The 24,996-nt window shown below is 39.3% G+C and overlaps 1 protein-coding gene across 1 annotated transcript in view; it reads right to left on the minus strand.

The window, feature by feature from the left end:
• Positions 1 to 5,955: 5,955 nt before the first annotated feature.
• The window catches only part of METTL15 (methyltransferase 15, mitochondrial 12S rRNA N4-cytidine), a 196,583-nt gene continuing 177,542 nt past the window's right edge, over positions 5,956 to 24,996 (minus strand). Inside the window, 3 exon segments of the mRNA XM_048854029.1 lie at positions 5,956 to 6,514; positions 21,521 to 21,699; positions 23,846 to 24,037. Of these exon segments, the coding sequence (XP_048709986.1) occupies positions 6,072 to 6,514; positions 21,521 to 21,699; positions 23,846 to 24,037 (814 nt within the window). The 3' untranslated portion in view covers positions 5,956 to 6,071.

Genomic DNA, 24,996 nt, shown 5'->3' on the forward strand with positions numbered 1-24,996 from the left:
CAGGGAAAAGTAAACATGGATCTGGATTTAAAGATCCAGATTTATTTCCACATTTGCCTTAAATTATGCATTGTGACAGGGTTGGGCCAAAGGGCTACAGGAGAGTGATAGAAGGCAGATATATTAGCCCCAGGTTAAGCAGGTCCCTTTTTCCTGGGTAAGTTAACAGGGGCAGTTCCAGAGCAATCAGGAACTTTCTGGAACCAATTAAGGCAGACAGACTAATTAGGACACCTGGAGCCAATTAAGAAGCTGCTAGAATCAATTAAGGAGACTAATTAGGGCACCTGGTTTAAAAAGGACCTCACTTCAGTCAGCTGAGAGTGAGAGGGCATGCTGTTGGAGGACTGAGGAGTACAAATGCTATCTGGCATCAGGAGGAAGGTCCTGTGGTGAGGATACAGAAGGTGTTGGGAGGAGGCCATGGGGAAGTAGCCCAGGGAGTTGTATCTGTCACACAGGTGTTACATGAAACACTGTAGACAGCTGTGATCCACAGAGCCCTGGGCTGGAACCCAGAGTACAGGGTGGGCCCGGGTTCCCCCTACCCGCCCAACTCCCTATTGGATACAGGAGGAGTTGACCTGTACTGTGGGTCCCACCAGAGGAGAAGGTCCCTGGCCAGTCCCCTGACCCACTAGGTGGACCAGCAGAGACTCTGGGGATTGTTCTCCTTCCTTTTCCCCATGCTGGCCAGTGATGAGGTTAGCTGAGTGAACGGCAGGTTTGAGCCACTAGCAAAAGTGGTCAAACTGAGGACTGCCGTGAATCTCTGAGGCAAGCAAATCCGCCAATAAGCACAGGACCCACCAAGGCAGAGGAGGAACTTTGTCACAGCATATAAAACCACGTTCCTCACTCATGTGCACTGGCTAGTATATTGTTCTATTGTTTCTTCTAGCACAGTAGCTCTCAACCAGGGGTACACATATCAGTGGGGATATGCAGGGGTCTTCCAAGGGGTACATCAGCTTATTTAGATATTTGCCTAGTTTTACAACAGGCTACATAAAAAGCACTAGCAAAGTCAGTACAAACTAAAATTTCATACAATGACTTGTTTTTACTGTTCTGTATACTATACCCTGAAATGTGACTACAATTTTTATATTCCATTTGATTTATTTTATAATTATATGGTAAAAATGAGAAAGTAAGCAATTTTTCAGTACTAGCGTGCTGTGACACTTGTATTTTCATGTCTGAGTTTGTAAGCAAGTAGTTTTTAAGTGAGGTGAAACTTGGAGGTACTCAAGACAAATCAGACTCCTGCAAGGGGTACAGTAGGCTGGAAAGGCTGAGAGCCACTATTCTAGCACATCAAGAAAGACAGTGAACAAAAGAGGAAATAGAACAAAGTAGTAATATAAGTGTTTTTGATCAAATGGATTTTTATCAAAGTTACCCTCACCATAAACTGATTTACTTTGAGTTAATGCTCGGTTTTATTGTGTTTTATTTATATTTTTAACGAAACAAATTATTTCCTCTGGCTCTGTTTATCTCCCATCCAGGTAAAAAGAACATTCTTCTAAAGTCACTTAAATGATTTTTAAGATATTAACTATGTCACTGTGGTCTGAATTAGTCTATGAGATATACTTTAATTTCAGTGTGCAGTACACAAAGATCTGTGCACTGAGAACTGACTATCCTCCTGACATAATTATATGCATAACAGTGTACGTAAGTTACATGTAAAAACGCCCACACACCTCGATCAAAGGATAGTCTCTCATGGTCTCCCAATGTACATATGTAATTGAATGTGAAGCAGATCCTCAGCTGGTATAAATTGTCAAAGTTCCATTGAAGGCCCTGCCCTGGGAGGTTTGGGAGCTCAAGAAATGCAAGAATGAACCTTTTACTACCACCCCCAGAACTAAGGATAGAGTGGAATAATGGCAACCAATTGTTGTGTAAAGTTATTACTCTCTCCTCATTCAGGGTCCCCTCCCGCACATGACATACTTCTACTTAACACCTACAATAAATGAGTCAACATTGACATTTAACTATTTCTTTACTTTAGATTATAATAATAAAGTCAACAACAACATGGATACAACAAGACATGCCAATGCCCATCATGTTTATATGCTGTAACCCTTTCCAAATTTTTTTTCTTTCTTTTGTTTTCCCTCCTTAGAGCATAAGCCATTTGAGTAGGCCCATGTGTCTTTCAATATGTCTGTACAGGAATATTTTGGGTGCCATTGTAATATAAATTATTTATAATAAATAAAACCAGCACTATTCTAGGAATAATGGACCATAGAAAGCCTTGTTCTGTAGTTGCTAATAAAAGGTAGGAATTTACAAATAGTTTCTGAAATAGCATGGTTTCCTCTTTTTGTCTCTATGATTAGGGAAACTAAAGTATTTCAGATACCACAGTCCTATTACTATGGGTAAATATTGACATTTTAGGTTATAATTTCCCCAAACTATTAGCAACCTCTGTAAATAGGCTTGCAAATGACTGCCAGTAATTTATCCAAAGTAATGGACAATAAACACAAAAATGGATAACACATGCAGTCCTTTCTTTGCTTGAATATGGACTGCAGGATCGAGCCTTTAATTTTTTAATCAGTAAAACTGATTATGTGACTTAGTGAACACGTGTACTGCAGCAACATTGATTAATATCAAATTTTTCTAGCAAACCACAATATCTTGAAGTTAGGAAGTTCAGGTGATTTTAATCTTTATGTTAATTAAAAATGCTTTCAGTTACAAAACTGAAAGGGCGAAATCCTGATCCCATTCAAGTCAATGGTAAAACCCCCAGTGACTTCAATGAGACCAGGATTTTACCATTCAAGTCAATAAAACCATAATTTACTTCAACTGGCCCAGGATTTCTCCCAAAAGGTTTGAATAAAATCTATTCAATAAAAATAAAATAGGATATGTTCTCATCAGGCTGTCATAGATTCATAGATTTTTAAGGACGGAGAGGGACCATTATGATCATCTAAATCTGATCCTCCTTCAACAAAGACGTAAAGAACCTTACCCAATAAACTCTGCATCAAACCTATATTTTCTGTTTGAACTACAGCATATCTTTTAGCAAGATATTCTGTCTTGATTTAAAGACTTCAAGTGATGGAGAATTTACCACATCCCCAGGTATATTCTTACAGTGGTTAAATACTATCACAGTTTAAAATGTGCACCTTTGGCTAAGTTCAGCTAGCTATGCCTTTTTCTGTTAGATTGAAGAGCTGTCTCTTCTCCATGTAGGTATTTGCAGACTTTGATCAAGTGACCTCTTACCCTTCTTTTAGATGAACAAAATAGATTGAACTTTCTAAGCATCTATACAGCATGTTTTTCTGATTTCAAATAATTCTTGTAGCTGTTTTCTCAATGCTTTCCAATATTTCAACATCCCTTTTCATGTGTGGACACCAGAAAGAGACAGTACTTTAGTACATGGATAATACCATCTCTCTACTCCTACTTGTTATTGTCTTGCTTATACATACGAGGATCCTGTTGGCCCTTTATACCATTATATTAGGAGCTCATGATCAAGGCATGATCAGGGCAACAAAAATGATTAGGGGTCTGGAACACATGAGTTATGAGGAGAGGCTGAGGGAGCTGGGATTGTTTAGCCTGCAGAAGAGAAGAATGAGGGGGGATTTGATAGCTGCTTTCAACTACCTGAAAGGGGGTTCCAAAGAGGATGGCTCTAGACTGTTCTCAATGGTAGCAGATGACAGAACGAGGAGTAATGGTCTCAAGCTGCAGTGGGGGAGGTTTAGATTGGATATTAAGAAAAACTTTTTCACTAAGAGGGTGGTGAAACACTGGAATGCGTTACCTAGGGAGGTGGTAGAATCTCCTTCCTTAGAGGTTTTTAAGGTCAGGCTTGACAAAGCCCTGGCTGGGATGATTTAACTGGGAATTGGTCCTGCTTCGAGCAGGGGGTTGGACTAGATGACCTTCTGGGGTCCCTTCCAACCCTTATATTCTATGATTCTATGATTCTAAGTGGATATCTATTATGTCCCCCAAGACCTTCTTAGTATTTCTGCATTCCTTGTAAGTGTGGCCTATGTTCTTTGTTCCTAGATGTATCACCTTGCATTTGGTTGTGTTGAAATGCATGTTGTTCAGGTTGGAAGTAAAAATTCCAGAAAAGACATATATGAATTTTCATCCTCTGAGAAGTCTAGTTTGATTTTCAATGAGGTGGTATTTTCAACAAGTGAAATACATTTAGTCCTACTAATGCATCACACCACTGTAAAGGAATTAAAATATACTACTACCTCTCTGTGTACTGGACAGAGCTTAATCTGAGAGAGAATATTAGGCCTCACTATCCCCAGAAATACTGCTGACTCTTCCATGACACTTCAAGGTTGTTACTGAATAAGCATTTAACTCTGTTGGAATCCCACATACTTCTCTGTGCTCTGGGCCTCTACTTGCACCATTATACAACAAGGTGTTCAAAGTGGTATCCAAACGTATGCCACTCTATCTACTGAGTGAAACTGGAACAGCTCAAGATACACAAGCATGCTTCAACTAACCCTACCCAGAGATTTTTATGGGGGTTGGCAAACTCCAGGCGAGTACAAAATAAGCCAGATTGAAAGAATATTTGCAGTGGGAAATATGTTCTCCCTATGATGATGATATATTGACCCAGCTGGTATGAGCAACCATACTTATGGAAATGGGAAGGCTGGGTTTTTGGAGATAACCCTATGAAATTAGTCAGAAGCAGCACTGATTCTTCCTTATCTTTTTTGATATTATTAATACAGCACTTACCTTTGTTGCAATCGCATGTCTCTACCTGCACCAAAACACAGTACCACATTGTTCTGAGCCTGAATATTTCAGCCATAAAAATCTTTTAAAAACTTTAAATGGGGATGCAGTTCAAGGTAGAACCTTAACCAAAAATAACTTAAGCTATTCATATATAATGTTTGGAGGGGAAAATATCTATTTAAATACAGTCTGTTGTTTCTATCAGATGTCAACATTTAGTATTACTATTTGAAGTGGAATGTTTGTATTTAATATTTAATACTATGTATAATGAAAACTGGGAAAAACAGTACACTTTCAGAAAAGTATAAAGTGCCCATTATTATTCATCTCTGACTTCATATCAGTGATTTGCATATTCAATGTCATATCTCCAGGTATTTATGAGAAATTTGCCAATATCAGTGTAATGTTACCAAAGGAATTTTGCTCAGCTCTGAATCAGGAATAAGTCTGCTGATGTCACTGGGCTTACACTAGTATAAAATTGGTGAGATCAGAATTAGGTCTGAAGTTTTAAAATCAGTTTTCTTTTACAAGCTAGTGTAATAACCATTCAAATTCAGAGACAGAAATCATGTTTCCTCCTCTAGTCAGACAAGTTACTGATTCATCAGAAGTGAAATTCTGCCACACATTTTGATTGTCCAAATCAGAGAACACTTCTTTTTCTTTTGTAAAGGGAGGGAGAAGTTAAAGCAGATGAAACCTAAGCTACTTTTTATATCAATTTTTAAAAAATAAATTGTTTAACAGATGTAAAAGGAGCCAATATTAATTTTCAATCTATGATGTTTCTCATACAAGAAGTTTTAAATAGACTTCAAATTTTAGCTGTTTTAAAGAATGTATATGTTAAAACAATAAGGCACAACATGATCAATTGTGGGACTGAAGTTGGAATAGTTCAATGGGAGTTTATGCTGTGGATAAATAGGTGCATAAAGCCCTATATGTTTAAGTTGTACATACAAGGGTTGCTATTATAGACATCTGAGCCTTGTGTTTCAAGAACTGTTTTTCTAAAGAAATTAATATTAGTTATGCCCATTGGTTTAGACTTGCTTTACCATGCGATGCTCCATGTTTCAATTCCACAGCTTAATTAAAATTGAAGACTGAAGACAGAAGTCAAGACTCTTTCCTAAGATATCAATTTTTTTCTTTCCTTTTATTTTTCAATTTGACCATCTCTGTACAGTTTGAAAGATGAAAATTTACAAAAGCATATTTAATATAAAGAGAAAATCAGACTATTTTACTTTATTTCACAGTTTGATAGCAGCTCTTAGTTTGGCAGACCTTCCTCTTGGGTTCTCTTGAACATCTGCAGCGTGGGGAGTAAGCACTTTTTTCTGTATAGATGTCCACCTTGAGTTGGATTTTTCACTAGAGAATTCTTCCACATCTTGTTCTGAATAATATTTTTGTCCTTGTCTTATCTTCTGTCTTATGTTAAGGTTGGACTTTTCTGAAACATCTATTCCTTGAAGGAATCGTTTGATGATACGATCCTCTAGCGAATGAAAAGAAAGGGCTACAAGTCGACCTCCAGGTTTCAGAAACTTCTCAGCTATCTTCAACCCTATATAGAGTTCGCGGAGCTCATCATTCACAAATATACGCAAGGCTTGGAAAGTTTTGGTGGCAACATGTGTAGGTCTCTGAAGTAAGTCTTTTCGGGCATACAAAGCTCTTGCTGGAAAAGCACCTGTTGTGGATTAAAGAAAGAGAGAAAGGAGATTAAAGTTTTGTCATCAAGTACATTTATACTGCTTTCCTGTACTGGAACCTGTTATCTTTTAGAAAAAAATCTGGTAATTCCATAAACTTTTTGTACCTGCCATTATCTACTTTTGACATTAATCCAGTGATGTGTACTGACTTTAAAGTAAAGGATACTACGAACAATGAGTAGTGAGCTCCTCCCTTTATAATACATCTTTAAGACCTGCCCTTGAAACCCTTAGTTACACGAGTAAGCCCTGTTCAACTGAGCAGTCCTATTGTGGAATCAGGCCCTTTTTTTACAGAATCATTCACACAAACTGCACCCTCAACTCCTTCACAGAATTGAAAAATAAAGTTGCACGTGAGAATACAAAGCAACAGCCATGAAACTGCGATAAATTAAAAATTACAGAGAGGGTAGACAGATAAAATGCCCTAAAACTCTGAAGTGAAAATTAGTTTTCTATATCTTCATTAGAAATAGTACTCACTACATTCATATATAGATGTAGATAGACAGGCATGCTTGGTTGCTTGTCTGAGATTCTTAAAACAGGTAACATATATAATTTATGCAGAAGCAAATATTAAGTGTCATTTTCTAGATTAAAGTGCAGTAATTACAGAGTCTGGATTTAAATAATTATCTTATTTTAATTAAATGCAATTAAATACTTTTTCTAGTTTAAAGAAATAAGACTATTACTTGTTAAACTTTAATGGTAGGGGAAAAAATGAGCAAACCATATTTGGTATTAAAAGCGTAATGAATCTAATTGTGATACTACAAAACTTGTGATACTATTTGTGATACTACAAAGCTGCTTTATCCGCTCAGTAAAACATTAAAAGGAAATATTATTTTCTAGTAGTGTATGCACTTCATTTAAGTATTTATATAATTACATTTCAATAAGATGACACTGAATAGAGCTGGATCTCTAGCTTTCATAAATCCTACTTTAGATACTTCACAGATTGATAATGTCTTATATATGAATTTGGATATAGTTGTCTGTAGCTATTGCAGAAACTATAATTCATCCATCAGTATAGTACAGTGGTCTCTAACCTTTTTATGCCCAAGATCACTTTTTGAATCTAAGGGCAACCCAAGATCTTTCTGACCCCTTCCCTGAGGCCCCGCCCCTTCCCCGAGGCCCCGCCTCACTCACTCTATCCCTCTCCCCCCCAGTCGCTCGCCCTCCCCGCCTTCACTCACTTTCACTGGGCTGGGGTAGGGGGTTGAGGCTCAGGAGGGGGTGTGGACTCTGGGCTGGGGCTGAGGGGTTTGCAGTGTGGGAGGGGCTCTGGGCTGAGCCTGGGGTAGGGGGTTGGGGTGCTGGAGGGGGTGAGCGGTGCAAGCTGTAGGAGGGAGTTTAGGTGCAGAAGGGGGCTCCGGGATGGGGCAGAGTGTTGGGGTGCAGGAGGGGGTACAGGGTGCTCGCTCTGGGAGGGGGCTCAGGGCTGGGGTGCAGGAGGGGGTTTGGGGTGCTGGCTCTGGGAGGCAGTGGGGCTTGGGGTGCAGGAGGTGGTTTGGGGTGCAGGAGGGGGCTCAGGACTGGGGTGCAGCCTGCTGCCGGGCAGCAGTATCTCCGGCGGCTTCCGGTTGGCGCAGCGAGGCTGAGTGTGGCTGCTGCTAAGGCAGACTCCTGGCATATCCTGGCCCCACACCACTCCCGGAAGGGGCCAACAAGCCCCTGCAGCCCCTGGGGAGGGGCGTGGGGCACGTGGCTCCACGCACTGCCCCCGCAGCTTTCCCTGCCTACCCCAAGTCCCTCCTGGCTGCGGGGCTGCACTGGCCACTTCCAAGAGTGGCGTGGCCCGGGGTAGGCAGGGAGTCTGCCTTAGTGGCAGCCACACTACACCTCCAGAGATCGCGATCAACTGGGAGATCCTCTAGGTTCGACCAGTCGATCGTGATCGGCCGGTTGGTGACCACTGGTATAGTACAACCAGTACAAAATGACTGTGTCACATATTACCACACTTACATTATTTCCTGTTTGTATCAATATTACATATTCCTCATGGAAATCCTTTATATAAAGATAATCATATGCTAATTAGCATTGTTTATGCCTAAATTGGCACCTAACAAAGAATCAAGAATACAGATTTATTACACGTTACTAAGATCTTACCTTTGTCTTCTTGTAATGTATTTAAAATGTATAAATAAAGAGAAAAATGCAGGTTTACATTATTTAAAGTTCATATTTTTCTCCTCATACCACATAGTAACTTCCATACAAGATGATGAATTTTAGATAGAAAAGAAATGATAAGAAAGGCAGGTTTCGTACTATGGTTAGCGTAAATTTTCCATGGTCTCACTGTTCATACTTTGGTATTAGTGACAGTCTGCTTGAACTGGGACAAACGGTATTTGAAGGAAAGCAAGCTTAAGATATAATGTTGAGTTGTCAGCATGTGAGAGAGTACTGAGGTTTAAAGGGTGTTGTTTATAGGGCTTCTGTTCTTCCTAGATTATATTCTATGGATAAGAAGTCTGGAAAGAGGGTCTATGTGAAGTAGCCATGCCAACTAAACAAAAAGGCATCCACTGGGAACATGTCCCAATCAGATTTTTTCGAGGTTACCTAGTCTGCAGATTTTGAGCTGAATTAAATAGGTTGAAACTATGGAAACCCCAGTGCATAGTATTTGATTACACTGTATTGGGTGAGACCATTGCTCTGTTTCAGATTACTTGTTTGACAGATAAGGCAAGTGACTGACTAACCTTGTATTAATTGTCTGAGGTTTACAAGAGACATCCTGACTGCATTCATGCTATGCATCTGCTGCTAAATTTCCAATTTTATTTTTTTATTATTTTTTTATTTTCTAAGATAGAGGGGTTAAGAGGGAACAGTTGATATTGTTCCCACCTCAAGTCGTTAGATTGTTTCTGGTTAATGTGACAGTGTTACTTGTGTGAATTTGTTGGACAAATAGCTCTAAATACTTGTGGCACCTTAAGAGACTAACCAATTTATTTGAGCATAAGCTTTCGTGAGCTACAGCTCACCAATGAAGTGAGCTGTAGCTCACGAAAGCTTATGCTCAAATAAATTGGTTAGTCTCTAAGGTGCCACAAGTACTCCTTTTCTTTTTGCGAATACAGACTAACACGCCTGCTACTCTGAAACAGCTCTAAATACTGCCAACTAATCTATATTGTCCACTGACTCCTTGAGGAATTGCACCATTCTCTTTACTATTCAGGAGAGAAAGATGACCAAGGTGATATTTTCTGGACTTCTTTGTGTCATTATTCACCTTACAAAATTTAGCTTTATATCATCGCCTGTGCCAGGTTAAATAAGGCTGACGAAGCCTGGGCTAAAGAAAAAAGCATATTAAGGTGCAGAAGAGTCTTAAAAGAGATGTGAATTTGAACCCAATTTACAAACCACTGTGCCAGGAGAATGCAGAAGCCTGATTCAGGGAAGTGAAAGCAATAATGTTATTTGGTAAAGGGATAGAACTGTTCCTTGCAACTGGAATCCAAACTCCACATCCAGATTTCCCACTTCTTCTGAGTTTTAGGTTAGGAATCCCTAAATTAATGGCAGGAACTGAAAAGCATTTGGGGCAGCTCCCCCTTTGATACCATTGGGGATGGGCAGCCCAAGACAGACACTGCACCCCAGAAGATACTGGAACCCATGTCTCAAGGACCTTGATTCCACATGTGAGAATATGCAGAGGCCATTCAAAGAAGAACTAAGGGGTTGAACGTATCCCTTAATCAAACTCAACATCAGCTATAAAAGGGGGGAAAGGATTTTCTGCTTTGTATTATATGAAAAAAACCAGCACTAGTTTGGATGATACTTGAAGCGCTGGCTCTCGCACAAAGGCATTCCCTACTGAAAACTTTCTTTAAGAATGCCAAACTCATGTGGGTCGGGGGGGGGGGGGGGGAGGCCCTTTCCATCATCTCAGGATACTGCATGAGGCACTCTATTCTTGATCTGGAAGAGAGGATATTAACTGGGGATAAGAAACAGGCCACTTGACTTTGGGACAGGCCACTTTTGGATAGCATCCACTTTGGCCTGTTTTCCCATCTTCTCTTTTTTCCTGCACAAGGAGCCAACCTGAAGCTGTGAAGCATGTTGAAAACTGTGTATTTGCAAATGTGTGGGTGGAAATGAAGAACAGAGACAAAGGTTCTCAGGAAACAGCTGCATGCCATCCAAACCTGCAATAATTTGCAGACTAAAATGTCTGAATATGTAAACACTAGATTGCACTACCTTTACAGTTGGGGCGGCTGTGTGGTTGCAAGTGATGTCAGAGACACCTTACAAAGCTTGTTTCAGCAGCTGCTCCAGTCTGGAATAATTTCCAAGATGGTATGACATATTTCTACACTACTGGCTCTGCTGTACATTCCTCTGGTAAGATTTGAAGGTAAAAAACAGAAATTCTGCTGAGCTGTATAAATGATTGCCTGAGACAAAGTGAGGAGTTCTATAGAGTGAGGTGGGTCCAGAAATGTGGTCACTGGCAACTGATGTAATGTGCAGCATCCTGTTTAATATACATATTAGAGAAAGCAGCATTTTACCCACCCCCAAACACTTAGCAGCAACACTGTGATCTCATCGTTCTTTCCTGGCATGAACCAAATCATCTGATCTCTGCCTCTAGTAATGGAAAATTTCAGCCATGCTCATTCTGTGCCATGAAGAAATGTAACACAATGGCAAGAAAACATAAAACGTATGTATGAAAAGAGTAAAGCGATAGCAAGAATGAATATCAGGAAAGACAAATGAATTGCATCTACAACTATTTGACCTGCTGTCATAGGGTGTGTCAAGGTTCCTTCCCCACTCTGAACTCCAGGGTACTGATGTGGGGACCTGCATGAAAGACCCCCTAAGCTTATTCTTACCAGCTTAGGTTAAAAACTTCCCCAAGGCACAATCTTTGCCTTGTCCTTGAACAGTATGCTGTCACCACCAAGCGTTTTAAACAAAGAACAGGGAAAGAGACCACTTGGAGACGTCTTCCCCCAAAATATCCTCCCCAAGCCCTACACCCCCTTTCCAGGGGAAGGCTTGATAATAAGCCTCATCAATTGGTACAGGTGAACACAGACCCAAACCCTTAGATCTTAAGAACAATGAAAAATCAATCAGGTTCTTAAAAGAAGAATTTTATTTAAAGAAAAGGTAAAAGAATCACCTCTGTAAAATCAGGATGGTAAATACTTTACAGGGTAATCAGATTCAAAACATAGAGAATCCCTCTAGGCAAAACCTTAAGACACAAAACCAGGAATTTACATTCCCTCCAGCATAGTTTATTTTACAAGCCATTAAACAAAAGAAAATCTAACACATTTTCTAGGTAGATTACTTACTAACTTTACAGAAGTTGTAAGGCTTACATGCCTGATCTGTTCCCGGCAAAAGCATCACACAGACAGACCAAACCCTTTGTCCCCCCATCCAGATTTGAAAGAACTTTGTCCCCTCATTGGCCATTTTGGGTCAGGTGCCAGAGGGGTTACCTTAGCTTCTTAACCCTTTACAGGTGAAAGGATTTTGCCTCTGGCCAGGAGGGATTTTATAGCACTGTACGCAGAAAGGTGGTTACCCTTCCCTTTATATTTATGACACGCCCCCCAAATCACAAATAGGGTGAAATACTGGCTGTGATTTCTTCCTGGAGCTCTAGGAGAAAAGAGTTAATAAGAAACATACATCTCTAAATATACTACTAACTGTATAAAGACTAACAATATTTTCCACATCTTAAGGACTATTTGGACCAGTTGATTCTGGGAAACTTTCCCAGGAGAGTGCATCAGCCACTTTGTTAGAAGCTCCTGAAATGTGTTGTATGTCGAAATCAAAATCTTGGAGAGTTAAACTCCATCAAATAAGTTTTTTGTTATTTCCCTTGGCAGTATGAAGCCACTGTAGCGCAGCACGGTCGGTTTGCAGGTGGAAACACCATCCCCAAATGTATGGGTGTAGCTTTTTCAGAGTGTAGACAATGGCGTAACATTTCTTTTCACTGATTGACCAGTGGCTTTCCCTCTCAGACAGCTTCTTTCTGAGAAACACGACAGGATGGTGGTGGAATCTCCTTCCTTAGAAGTTTTTAAGGTCAGGCTTGACAAAGCCCTGGCTGGGATGATTTAATTGGGGATGGGTCCTGCTTTTGAGCAGGGGGTTGGACTAGATGACCTCCTGAGGTCCCTTCCAACCCTGATATTCTCTGATTCTATGATACTACGAACTCTTGAGTCGATCCTTCCTGCATTAAGAATGCTCCCACACCACGCTCAGGCGCATCTGTGGTTACTAGGAATGGTTTGTCAAAGTCTGGGGCCCTTAGCACAGGGTCAGACATGAGTGTTGCTTTAAGCTGGTTAAAGGCCTTCTGACACTCTTCAGTCCACTGAACTGCATTTGGCTGTTTCTTTTTGGTTAGGTCTGTCAGTGGGGCGGCGATTTGGCTGTATTGTGGTACAAATCGCCTGTAATATCCCGCCAAGCCTAAGAAGGATTGGACCTGTTTCTTTGACTTTGGGACAGGCCACTTTTGGATAGCATCCACTTTGGCCTGTAGGAGGTTGATAGTTTCTTGACCCACCTGGTGTCCCAGGTAAGTCACTCTGTTGAGGCCTATTTGACACTTCTTAGCCTTAGCAGTTAGTCCTGCCTCGCTTATGCACTCAAAGACTTTTTGTAGATGTCCAGGTGTTCTGCCCAGGAATCCGAAAATATGGCCACATTATCATGGTAGGCGACTGCATATTCTCCCAATCCTGCTAGGAGACCAGCTACAAGTTTTTGGAAGGTGGCGGGTGCATTCTGCAGCCCGAAAGAGAGCACATTAAATTCATACCCCCATCTGTAGCATATCCTGGATCTCCTGTTCTATAGCAGTTTTAGAGTGAGGAGACACCTGGTAAGGTTAGGTGAGCTCTAATTGGGTGAGCATTACCTGTGTCAATGGAGTGGTATGCCCGTTCAGCCAGTCCTGGGGTGGCTGAGAATGTTGGCGCGTAGCTAGTGCACAGATCCTTGATCCGCTGTCACTGCATACACCCAAGGGTCATGGAGAGGTTCACCTCTTCCACACCACCATCACTTTTCCCTTCATAGTAGACACCTTCAGGCCACTCAGCGTCATCTCCTCCCTGGGCTGTAAACTGACAAACCTTTAATTATCTGGAATAAAAGGGCTTTAGAGTATTAATATGGTACACCTTAGGCTTTTGGTTGGAGGTGGGAAATGCCATGAGATAATTAACAGCTCCCAGGCGCTCTTGGACAGCGAATGGCCCTTCCCACGACGTTTCCATTTTATGGGCCTGGAGCGCCTTTAAGACCATGACTTGGTCCCCTACTTTGAAGGACCACTCTCTAGCATGTTTATCATACCAGGCTTTTTGCTCTTTTTGAGCATCTTTTAGGTTTTCTTTAGCAAGGGCTAAAGAGGCACGGAGGGTGGTTTGTAGGTTGGTTACAAAGTCCAGAATGTAGTTCCTGGAGAAGGTGTAAACCCCTCCCATTGCTGCTTCATCAACTGTAATGGCCCCTTAACCTCGCAGCCATATACAAGTTCAAATGGTGAAAACCCTAAACTGGGATGTGGTACAGCTCTGAAGGCAAAGAGCAACTGCTGCAACACTAGGTCCCAATCATTGGAGTGCTCATTTACGAGTTTATGTATCATGGCCCCCAAAGTTCCATTAAACTTCTCCACCAGGCCATTTGTTTGATGGTGATAAGGGGTGGCAATCAAGTGATTTACCCCATGAGCTTCCCAAAGGCTTTCCATAGTTCCTGCCAGGAAATTAGTTCCTGCATCTGTGAGGATGTCAGAGTGCCAACATACCCTGGCAAAAATGTCTGTTAGTGCCCGGCACTCTTTTAGCCCTGGTGTTGCTTAGAGTTACTGCTTCTGGCCATCGGGTGGCAAAATCCATGAAAGTCAGTATGTACTGCTTTCCTCTGGGTGTCTTTTTCAGAAAATGACCCAGAATATCCACAGCTACTCGCTGAAATGGAACCTCAATGATCTTGATTATCACTACAAATTTTTTTTCTCCTGCTGATAATAGCTCATCTTAGCTAATTAGCCTCTTACAGTTTGTATGGCAACTTCCACCTTCTCTGTATGTATATATATATCTTCTAACTATATGTTCCATTCTATGTATCCGACGAAGTGGGCTGTAGCCCACGAAAGGTTATGCTCTACTAAATTTGTTAGTCTCTAGTCTCCTGTTCTTTTTTTAAAAAGTAAAACAGTCATCCCAGCACTAGAAATAAGCCCAAACTGGAACCTTTTATTGGATGTTCTTGAACTTTGGTAGTTTGGGTAAAATGGAAACAGATTCTAATCATATCTGGTTTTGGCTTCCTTGGCCCATCTCTACTATATACTAGTCTAACGGAGCTTTCTTTTACACTCAGTTGAAAAAAAAAAGATAGCTTTATCTTCTATGTCATCAAAATATTTTGAGAATCTTTGTCTTTTTACTTATCTGCACTATCAAGGCTCCTACAAATGTTTGTACTATTTCAAAATTATTTTTTAAACCTAAATAAACTGGACACACTGCTATCCCCTGGGAGGTAAAGAAAAACAGAAAGGAGTAGAATAGGAATCTTAAGTTTCACAAATTTAGAAGTATGTGAAAAAAGAAAGATGCAATTCTAGCCCACTTGTACCACTTTGTGGATGTTGCTGTAAGGCCAGAAATACAGCATTTTTACTACCAAACTTGCAGCTAATATTTCCTCTTTCAATTATCCCAGTTTTTTAATATGTTTGTGCATGTTTACATGCTTGTTTAACAGTACTTGTGAGTTTAGTGCTGCAGCATTATTTAGAAGTGGATGAGTTTGGTGAGAATTGATGATAGGGATGAAGTTCAAACAAAATGTTTTAAGGAACTATGCATGACTAATCTAAGTTATTGTGTGATCTTATATATGTGACCCTGACCTGTTCCCATCCCATTAATGCCCATTACCCTTATTTGTATGTCATGCCTGACCTAAACTGTAAGCTGTCCAGGGCAGGGTACGATACAAATGTTGCTGATGATAAAGTGAAAGGTGCTTGACTAACAACTCTAGAGAAACTCTAGAGAAAAGGCTAAAGAAAAACTCTAGAGAAAAGATCATGTACCAGCTGTATGGAGTGAAAAGACTGCTCAGTGTCCAAGCCCAGTGAATCCTTGGTCTCTCTGCTGAGACTATCAACAACTAATGAATGTTTATTATGGTGGTGATTTTTTTCACATGGACATCTATTTATTTGGAACAGTTGTTAACAATCCAAACTGGATTTGAATCAGCAATCCAGGGGTGAAATTATCCCATTCTCAGTCCCCTGAGTCAGTAACGTTTCCGAAGTCAGGAAATCCTGTGCTTTTTGCTAAGTCACAAATGAAAGCCATATTAACAGTAAAAGAAAATCTTGCTTGGTAACAGGCATTACTATGTATAATAATACAACAAAATTTGTATGGGAAGTCTATAAAATGGATTTCATTCATAAAAACATCATGCTTCTAGCTAGATTAATTATTTGAAATCCCAGTTGAGAGAAATTATCATTTTTAGTTGTGGGATTCCCTGATACTACCTACACTTTTAAAAATCTAATAGATTCATACGTTAAAATGTATTGAAATTTTTAAGCTTGTGAATCATAGAATCATAGAATATCAGGGTTGGAAGGGACCTCAGGAGGTCATCTAGTCCAACCCCCTGCTCAAAGCAGGACCGATCCCCGACTAAATCATCCCAGCCAGGGCTTTGTCAAGCCTGACCCTAAAAACTTCTAGGGAAGGAGATTCCACCACCTCCCTAGGTAACGCATTCCAGTGTTTCACCACCCTCCTAGTGAAAAAGTTTTTCCTAATATCCAACCTAAATCTCCCCCACTGCAACTTGAGACCATTACTCCTTGTTCTGTCATCTGCTATCACTGAGAACAGTCTAGAGCCATCCTCTTTGGAACCCCCTTTCAGGTAGTTGAAAGCAGCTATCAAATCCCCCCTCATTCTTCTCTTCTGAAGACTAAACATCCCCAGTTCCCTCAGCCTCTCCTCATAAGTCATGTGTTCCAGTCCCCTAATCATTTTTGTTGCCCTCCGCTGGACTCTTTCCAATTTTTCCACAACCTTCTTGTAGTGTGGGGCCCAAAACTGGACACAGATGAGGTCTCACCAATGTTGAATAGAGGGGAACGATCACGTCCCTCGATCTGCTGGTGATGCCCCTACTTATACATCCCAAAATGCCATTGGCTTTCTTGGCAACAAGGGCAGACTGTAATGAAATGAAATTAGCAATGTACTGTGCCTGTCAATGTGAGGCATTAAAGTTCCCCGAGTGTATGAGAGTGGTGGAGTTTAAAAATTAATTCAGACCGTGCACCTATTTGCTGGAATTCATCTGTTGAATTTGCATCACATTTAATAAGTTTCTGTGACACAACTCATGTCCTTTTGTCTAGCCTCTCTTAATCCAGTGTTAATTCACACCCAGCTAAAATTCAAACAATATTACAAATTTCAAACTGTTAATTAAAGTCTGTGAACTTGGATAGATCTGGATAATACTGGCTTTGCCCACTAAGGGTTTTTTTAAACTTTTTTATTAGCTAATCTCCAACTTCTCTCAAGTTAAATCCAGATGACTACATGATCTCACAATGATCTGTCAATGGGTTACAAATCTAAATGAAACCAAGCAAAATTAAGTTACTAGCTTAAGCTAATAGTAACAAGGCATATCACCCACTGAAATGAAATAAGAATCGTTGATCAGCAGAATAGAAGAAGACTAAAGCTACATTTTAAGAGGTTCAAAATTTTTATATTTTTCAGTAAGTTTTAATGTATACCTATTAACCTCTAAGTAGCTGTGGCAAAAATCTATCTAAGGCAGAGTTTCCTGTTGATCCCCGTGGACATGTTCATAACCCCCTCACTGAGAACCCATGATGTAAAGTATTTATAGAGTGCCTATCGCTGTAGGATATCAGTGTTTAAGACAAATAATTGTAAAAATGGTTTCTTTGCTGACAGGGCATGAAGTTTGCTTGCTAGCAGGAAGAGATGATGGACACCTTAAATTATAAAAAGTAAATTAGATTTCTAATGACATTTCAAAGTGAGTTTCATTGGGTGTTTAAGATCAAGAGTAAGATTACCTATGGATACCAGATGTTTGAGATGGTTAGACATCATCAATAGCTTTATTGACTCTAGAAGGGTCAAAACCTGCCAGTCTCCCTTTTTCCTGCAAAAACTGCAGAGCCTCTGGTATTGTGACCTGCCCATTTAAACAATCACAGCACAGTTCTTTCTGGTAGCCTCCCAGCAGAAAGTTGAAGCAAATGTTTCACATTTACTTTTGTGGAACTGCATTCATGGGCACAACCCCACATGCCCTTCCTAGGTCTTGTATTAAAGGTTAGAGGTAAATATCTTCCTGGTTTGGAACAAAATATCCATCAGCCTGTGGTGAATCCAAATCCTAGGTTTTAAATTTCTGGCTATTAACTCAGGCTTATCCGGGATCTGGTAAAATATGGTGAATTAATACGGAACAGTGGTGGGCAACCTGTGGCCTGCCAGCGGCCCATCAGGGTAATCTGCTGGTGGGCTGCTAGACAGTTTGTTTACATTTCCAAGGCCACCTGCAGCTCCCAGTGGCCGCGTTTTGCCCACCACTGATATAAAAAGTTTTGGGAGACTAGCTAATCTGGGGAGGGCCTATAAAACTAATAGGTAGTTACAAGGACTACAATAGCATTGTTCGTCCTGATTTTTCTTGGCCACTCAAGCCAGCTGAGAAAAAGATGGGAGGATGTACATCCATTTTCCAGATAGATTCTCTCTCATTCAAGCAATGTCGCATATTTTCTTGTTCCAATGCTTTGCAAAAAGCGATTGGTTTCTTCTTGCTTTTGGAGGTGCAGCCCCCAAAATCCTGAACATCAAGTTTTTAATTATCTGCTTAATTACCTCTCCCTGAGCTTCTGTCCCTTCTAGACAGAAGATTAGATGGCTTAACCCATTGAATTGTATATTCATTTACCCTGGACATAAATCTTAGATACTTAGAGTTTCTTCTGTTCTGTCTAGAGAAGGATTCTGTGAGTATGTTCCCTGACCCTCGGGCTCTGGTTTCCTGCCAACCACTGCATGGCAGTCATTTTGTAGGACAGATTTGGATGTCAGGTGAAGAATTAAACTACAGTATTGCCAATTGCTGCTAGTTCTAACCCTCTGATGTTCTGTTTTCTCTCTCATTTGGACCATTTACTCAGTGATGTTTGTGTACCATATGTGCTCCTCAACTTGATAGCAAAGCATCCACGGTGATCTGCATTGCAGGAGTCGCTGTGAGGGGATTCTTTGTGGTAAGGGTTTTTGTATGTTGACACCCCCACAACAAGGATGAGAGCAGGGAGAGTGAATGGAAAAGTGAGGGAGTTCTCCTGGAGATTCTACATCAATAGGAAGAAGGCTCCTAGAGGTCTCATGTGTGGTAGGGCCCACTGTGGCCATGCAGGAGACCATCAGAACTATAAGCAATGGAAGCTCCTAGAATTAGGTAGTAGGATTCCCTGAAAGGTTCGAGATCTAGTCCTTGACCTTGTCTGCTCTGCCCTGAGGAAGTGGGTGAGGCCAAGTCCCTTGATGAATCAGATCCTGGATGTGGGATAGAGAACTCTTTTCCCATCTGATCACAAAGTATGGTCTTAGAGGACCTGAAGAACTTCTTGTATTGATAACATGGCTCCCTTCCTGATGGCAGACTAAATCAGGAAATTGACCAGATAAAATATGAATCTCTTCCCCCTCTCCCTGAGACATGCAATCATGATGCCCATCGCCTTGGAGAATACTGACTTATCATCAGCACCCCAATAGGCATGCATGCCAAGGAAATTTCTCCTCGATCTTCCCCTCTCTCCATATCTCAAATGTTCATATTTTATATCCGTTGAAATCTTACTTTGCAGTTTCTTTTCAATTAAATGTTTTTTAATTAAAAAAAGAGAAACTAATAGCTATTAAGATATATAGTGTATGTTTCATCATGCTTACAAATGGAATAAAAAATAATTGAATTATTGTACATACACTTATGCTATGTTAAATATTACTTATTGTAATAATTTATTATGGATTACTTTAAAAAACCACAAAGATGGGTGTATTATTAGTGACAGTGTACACAATACTGAAAAAATAGTTCTGCTATTGTTCGTTATTCCTTATACTGTTACACAATATACCGTATATGTAATACTATTCATTATACCTTAAGGTATAAACAATTAACAAAAGCTTAATAAGAGCCAGTCCTGAACTCCTTACTCTGTGCGGATTCACACTGAAAGAATGGGCTAAACCAGTTTTAATTAGTTGCCTATTCTATATAGAGAGATGTTTGGTAAGTATACGTGTTTTGTACATGTTGGTAGACAGACACTGTACTTACTAAAAGGAAAAATCCTGATATAAAATGTCATTTGATAAATTTATTTGGCATACATGTTATCATATTGATATACCTGTCAAAACTACATAATATACAGCAAGGGGTTTAAAATGACAGAAGAAGTGACAGTTACGGCTATGATTCATAGGTAACTGATACAACACTGCTGCAAATTTGACCATTGTCTTTTACCTGGAACTGGTAATCTAATGTGCTGACACTTTTATTTAGTTCATAACAGCTGCAATATTAATTTGTATAGTATTTTTAAGATATATAGCTTATTAAAAATTTAACATGGCATCAGTGTAGCTGCTTTAAGTACATAAACAATGACATACTGTTTTAATTAACAGCTCTAGAAAGAAGCATGTGTCTGACAAGCAAATTAAATCACTGCCACTAAATGTAGATGGAAATGGCTACTTTTTAAATACAGAATTGTCAGGTTTTATTTAAGGTTTATATATTATATATTGATCAACTGATCTACCTCTTTGTCATTACATTTTTTTTCATATACTATGCTTATACTGTGATCTTTCTACAGCAATAGTGTCTTCATACTTCTTCCAGAGCTTTAATCATTTCCCGTCTTTTATGGCTAAAGTTCAGGTATATCTGATTTCACCATATAACTTGCCTAAACAGCCTTTATTATTAAAATGGTGCTAAACCTTTCATTTGAGAGTTCTAAGATTACTTAAGAACTTCTCCATTATTAATAAGCCAACAGCGACCATAAACCATAATACATTACATTAGAAGACAGTTTCCCTAGATACAGATACGAGAGTTTCATTTCTCTAGATGTATTTCTGATAAGACTAGGGATTCTCCAATGGAATTGTCTTAAGCAGCTACAGAAATTGTATTTTGGCTTGGAAAACTTTCATCATAGGGCACAGCTATGAAACAATTCCTGCCTGCAACAAAGCACCTCCTAGCTACGTTTAGTTCAGGAGGTTTATGGTGAACAGCAACTAAGATGAAGTGTTTCATTAAGCCCTTCAGGCTGATCTAGTTAACATTCACAAAGTGAAATAACATCATTTTACTCTTCATTAGCTGGCTGTTTAGAAAAAAGATATGAGCTAATCTATTTTATTTCAGTTGTTAGGCAATGTCATGGTACTACCACCCCCACCCCCAAAAATATAAAGTAGATCTGATAATTGAGGGCTTATCAATAGTAGTGATAAAGAATTCCCTCTATGGTTGTCATTCAGTGTTTCACCTTGGTGGGCAAAAATGATAAATCACTTCATGTAAAATCTATTATTAAACTAATCAGCAAGCCACAGTATAAAAAAAAGGAAGCTCACAAAACAAAACAACACAAAAAAGCTGACATCAGAGAAGGATAGACAGGATTAGATCCTGCATGATTTCAAGAACAAATAGATCCCTCTGGGACTTTGGGGATTAATATTTTTTCTCTCTCAGACACTGTTCAGAATTAATGAGGGTACCTGCAACAATGCTGGCAAGCTGCTGAGTTCTGGTGATGGGGTAGATGCTGCGTGCCTGAACGACTGCTGAAGCTATTTTCTTGGCGTGCCTCTCCTCCCCGTATGTTCTCAGGATGGACGCAAGCGCCTGTTGATCTAAAGCATTCACAACATCAGCAGCAGTGGGCATGTCAGGATACCTACGCACAAGAAGAGCCAATTAGTTCACTGACGTCAGTTTTCATTGACAAGAGGTGAAGCTTCATAGCATTGAGACATAAAGTCAAACACACATATTGCATGCAAGTGCCTTTCAGGTTTTAAAATAAGAGAAAGCAATCCTGTGAAAACGGAAATAGCTTCTACCTTTTAAATCCCGTCTTATTACTTCAGATGGAGTATCTTTCTTAACATTAATTAGCAATAAAGAATAGCTGAAAGTTCAAGTACTACCATAAACTTTTAACATTAATGAGTGGACAAAGATTAGCTGTAGTTCAAGTATTTTTCTAAAATTAAAAGACTGTAAGATTGCCTTTATTTAGATATCTTCAAAATATGAACTCATTTCTTATGTGTTAATTTTAGTCATCTTGCATTATTTGTTCTGTTTTCACTCAGAATATAGAGGAACTAATCTCAAGGATCTTTCCCCTTATATGCAGTGCTATGAAAAATGATCCCTTATGAAGATAATTTCCTGAACTGTCACTTAAAGGTATCACAATTTAAATTCAAAAGTATTTTGAAAGAAAAGGATATTTGTAACTATCTACCAAAAGGCAAACAAAATATCCCATAGTCATCAATATTTCTTTCATCTGAACAACTTTCTTTATTGAAATCGTTCAAGGTCTTTTATATACACTGCATTGGTGTTCACTAATGTGCAGGGACTGCTCAATCTAATTCAACTATTTCACAGACTTGACTCTTCTACAAAGGGACTGACAGGCAGAATATTTTTCAGTATTTTATTATTTCCCCACAATATCTTACAGAAAATAACCAAACTTAAGATACTATTTGCCCTCTATATTTATCCTCAACCATACAGTATATGCCTGTTTTATCCCAGTCATTCTTTATTTTTATCATGCAAGTTCATATGCCAGCAGGGATATTTTAGTGGCAAAAACCTCAGGTTTACATTCCTTGAAACCACAGGCTTGAACCCCAGCAAGATCTCAGCTGTTCATACTAGAGTTGACTAAATTGTGTATCATGCAGTTTACTGTGTCAGTCTTTGAGACAGTTTCTTAAAAACTGAGGTAACATTGGCTATGTGTGAACATTAATAATACCAGGTTTCAGAGTAGCAGTCGCGAATACAGACTAACACGGCGGCTACTCTGAAACCTGTCATTATGCAAGGCACTGAATTTAGCCGTATGGAATTAATAATACCATGGCTCATATTCTAAGAATATAGGTTTGTCCCACAATTTTTGGCCAGAATTTCCCATTCCCTTAAAGGCGTGCAGCATGCTATGTCTCAGTTAATTACCATCATCCATACAACAGAGGTGACTGCATTTTTGGTGTTTTCTGTAATAAGGTATATTCCTCATGAAAGGCACTGGGTCCCTTTGAGGTGACAGGTGCTATATACATAGAAAACATTTCTATTTATTATTAGAATTGCATTCCACCTTCCAGATTATACTCAGCAGTGACTCTAATCAATTAAATATAAAGGTATTTTTTTTAAACTAATTGCTAATTTGAGTATAAAGTAAGTCATTCTGATCTGCTTGCTATGAAACATAGGATGACATTAATGAATTGCTTACAGTAAGCATGCAAGTAGTGGTAGAATATTTAATGCCTTGAAAACAGTGTTGCCATTGACATTTAATTGATAGGCTCACTGCCGTTTCTTTGTAGAGGTTAGCACATGCCCATCTTCAGAGTAGCTACAAAGGATAAAATAAATCTGTTAGAACTTCACTTATACTTAAACTACCCTCTCAGTTACAATTTCATTTATATCCTACATCATGGTCTGCTTAACAAAATTAAAGATGGTTGTTTTAATTATTGTCATTAATCATTGCTTTTAAACTTAAATATGGAAAACCTTACAGTCAAATTCTGACTTTCCAACACTGAAACCCAGAAGTACCTTCACTTTATGCTGGAATAAGCGAGATTGGAATCTGGCCCTAAATCCTGAGAACTAGATGAGCCTCTATGGCAAAAGAACAAAGCTGATTTATTATGTATGTGCAGAGTTAGATGTGGGCGTGTGATGGGAATTCTGCAACCTAAAAAGGAAATTAAATTCAGAGTGTTGTTGAGAAATTGATTTCTTGTTGTGAGAAGAAATGTTTGATCAATACATACCTGCCACTATCCATCCTCATATCCAAAGGGCCATCCTTTCGCAGGGAAAAACCTCTTTCAGGAGTATCAAGCTGCATAGAGGAACACCCAGCATCCAAAAGAACTCCATCTAGCATTCCTGGCTCCACTCCAGCTGAGATTAACAAGGTTTCTGTTTGGCTAAACTGCCCTAGAAGAGCCTGAATCTGTTTCCTGTAAGAGAATCACAGATAAGAAGTGTCACTCTGAACGCTAATAGTGCAATATTTCTTCCATTTTAAAGTAGGAAACAAACAAAAAAAATAGGAGTAAAATTTGCAGAAGCATGTAAGTGACTTAGGCTTCTCAGTCCCATTTTCAAAACAGACTCAGGAATTTAGGAGCCAAAGTCTCAATGACACTTAGACACATAAGTCACTTCGAAAACAGGACTCAGGCACTTCTCAAAGTTTTATCTTGGGTCTAGTTTTCCTCTGAGACCAAATTTACATTAATGCAACTCTGCTAACTGCAACAGAGTTACTCCAGTTTTCAGCTAGTATAAGTGAAAAGGGCCCACTACTTTTATTCATCCAAACAAAGAAAAATGAGAAACAAGAACATAAAAAAAAATCATTTAAAAAATTCAATCACAAGAAAAATTATGATCACAGTTCCTTACTACTAGAAAAATGGAATAAACAAATATTACATGAAGGTTATTTGCCTACACACAAGCACCCTTAATATAAAACTGTACAATACATCATTAAATGTGTATACTGAAGTTCTGTAGAATAGGAATAGGATTTCATAGCCTTGAAAAGAGCGGTGATTCATTCGATATACTTACTCAGAGATTCAATATTTTAACTTACATTTAAGACAACTCTGAGAAATGTATCATTTTCCCCCAGCACCCTTTCCAACTAGCATGTTAATATAATCAAAAAACCAATCAGAAATGTGACAAAGTGGGAATATCTATATTATCTGTTATGAATATGGTGCATGCCTCTGTGTGTGAGTTTATGATGGGTTACTTCCTATGGAGTTACATCAAAAGTGGTTGTTAGAGGAACAAGCAGGAAAGGTAAAACAATGTCCAAGTTTCATCCCAACAAACACTCAAACATAATAGCTAGGTTTATAGCCAAGAAAAGACTCCTCCACCCCAACTGTGGTGACATAGC

This window comes from Caretta caretta, chromosome 6 (assembly GCF_965140235.1).
Source record: "Caretta caretta isolate rCarCar2 chromosome 6, rCarCar1.hap1, whole genome shotgun sequence".
Lineage (NCBI taxonomy): Eukaryota > Metazoa > Chordata > Testudines > Cheloniidae > Caretta > Caretta caretta.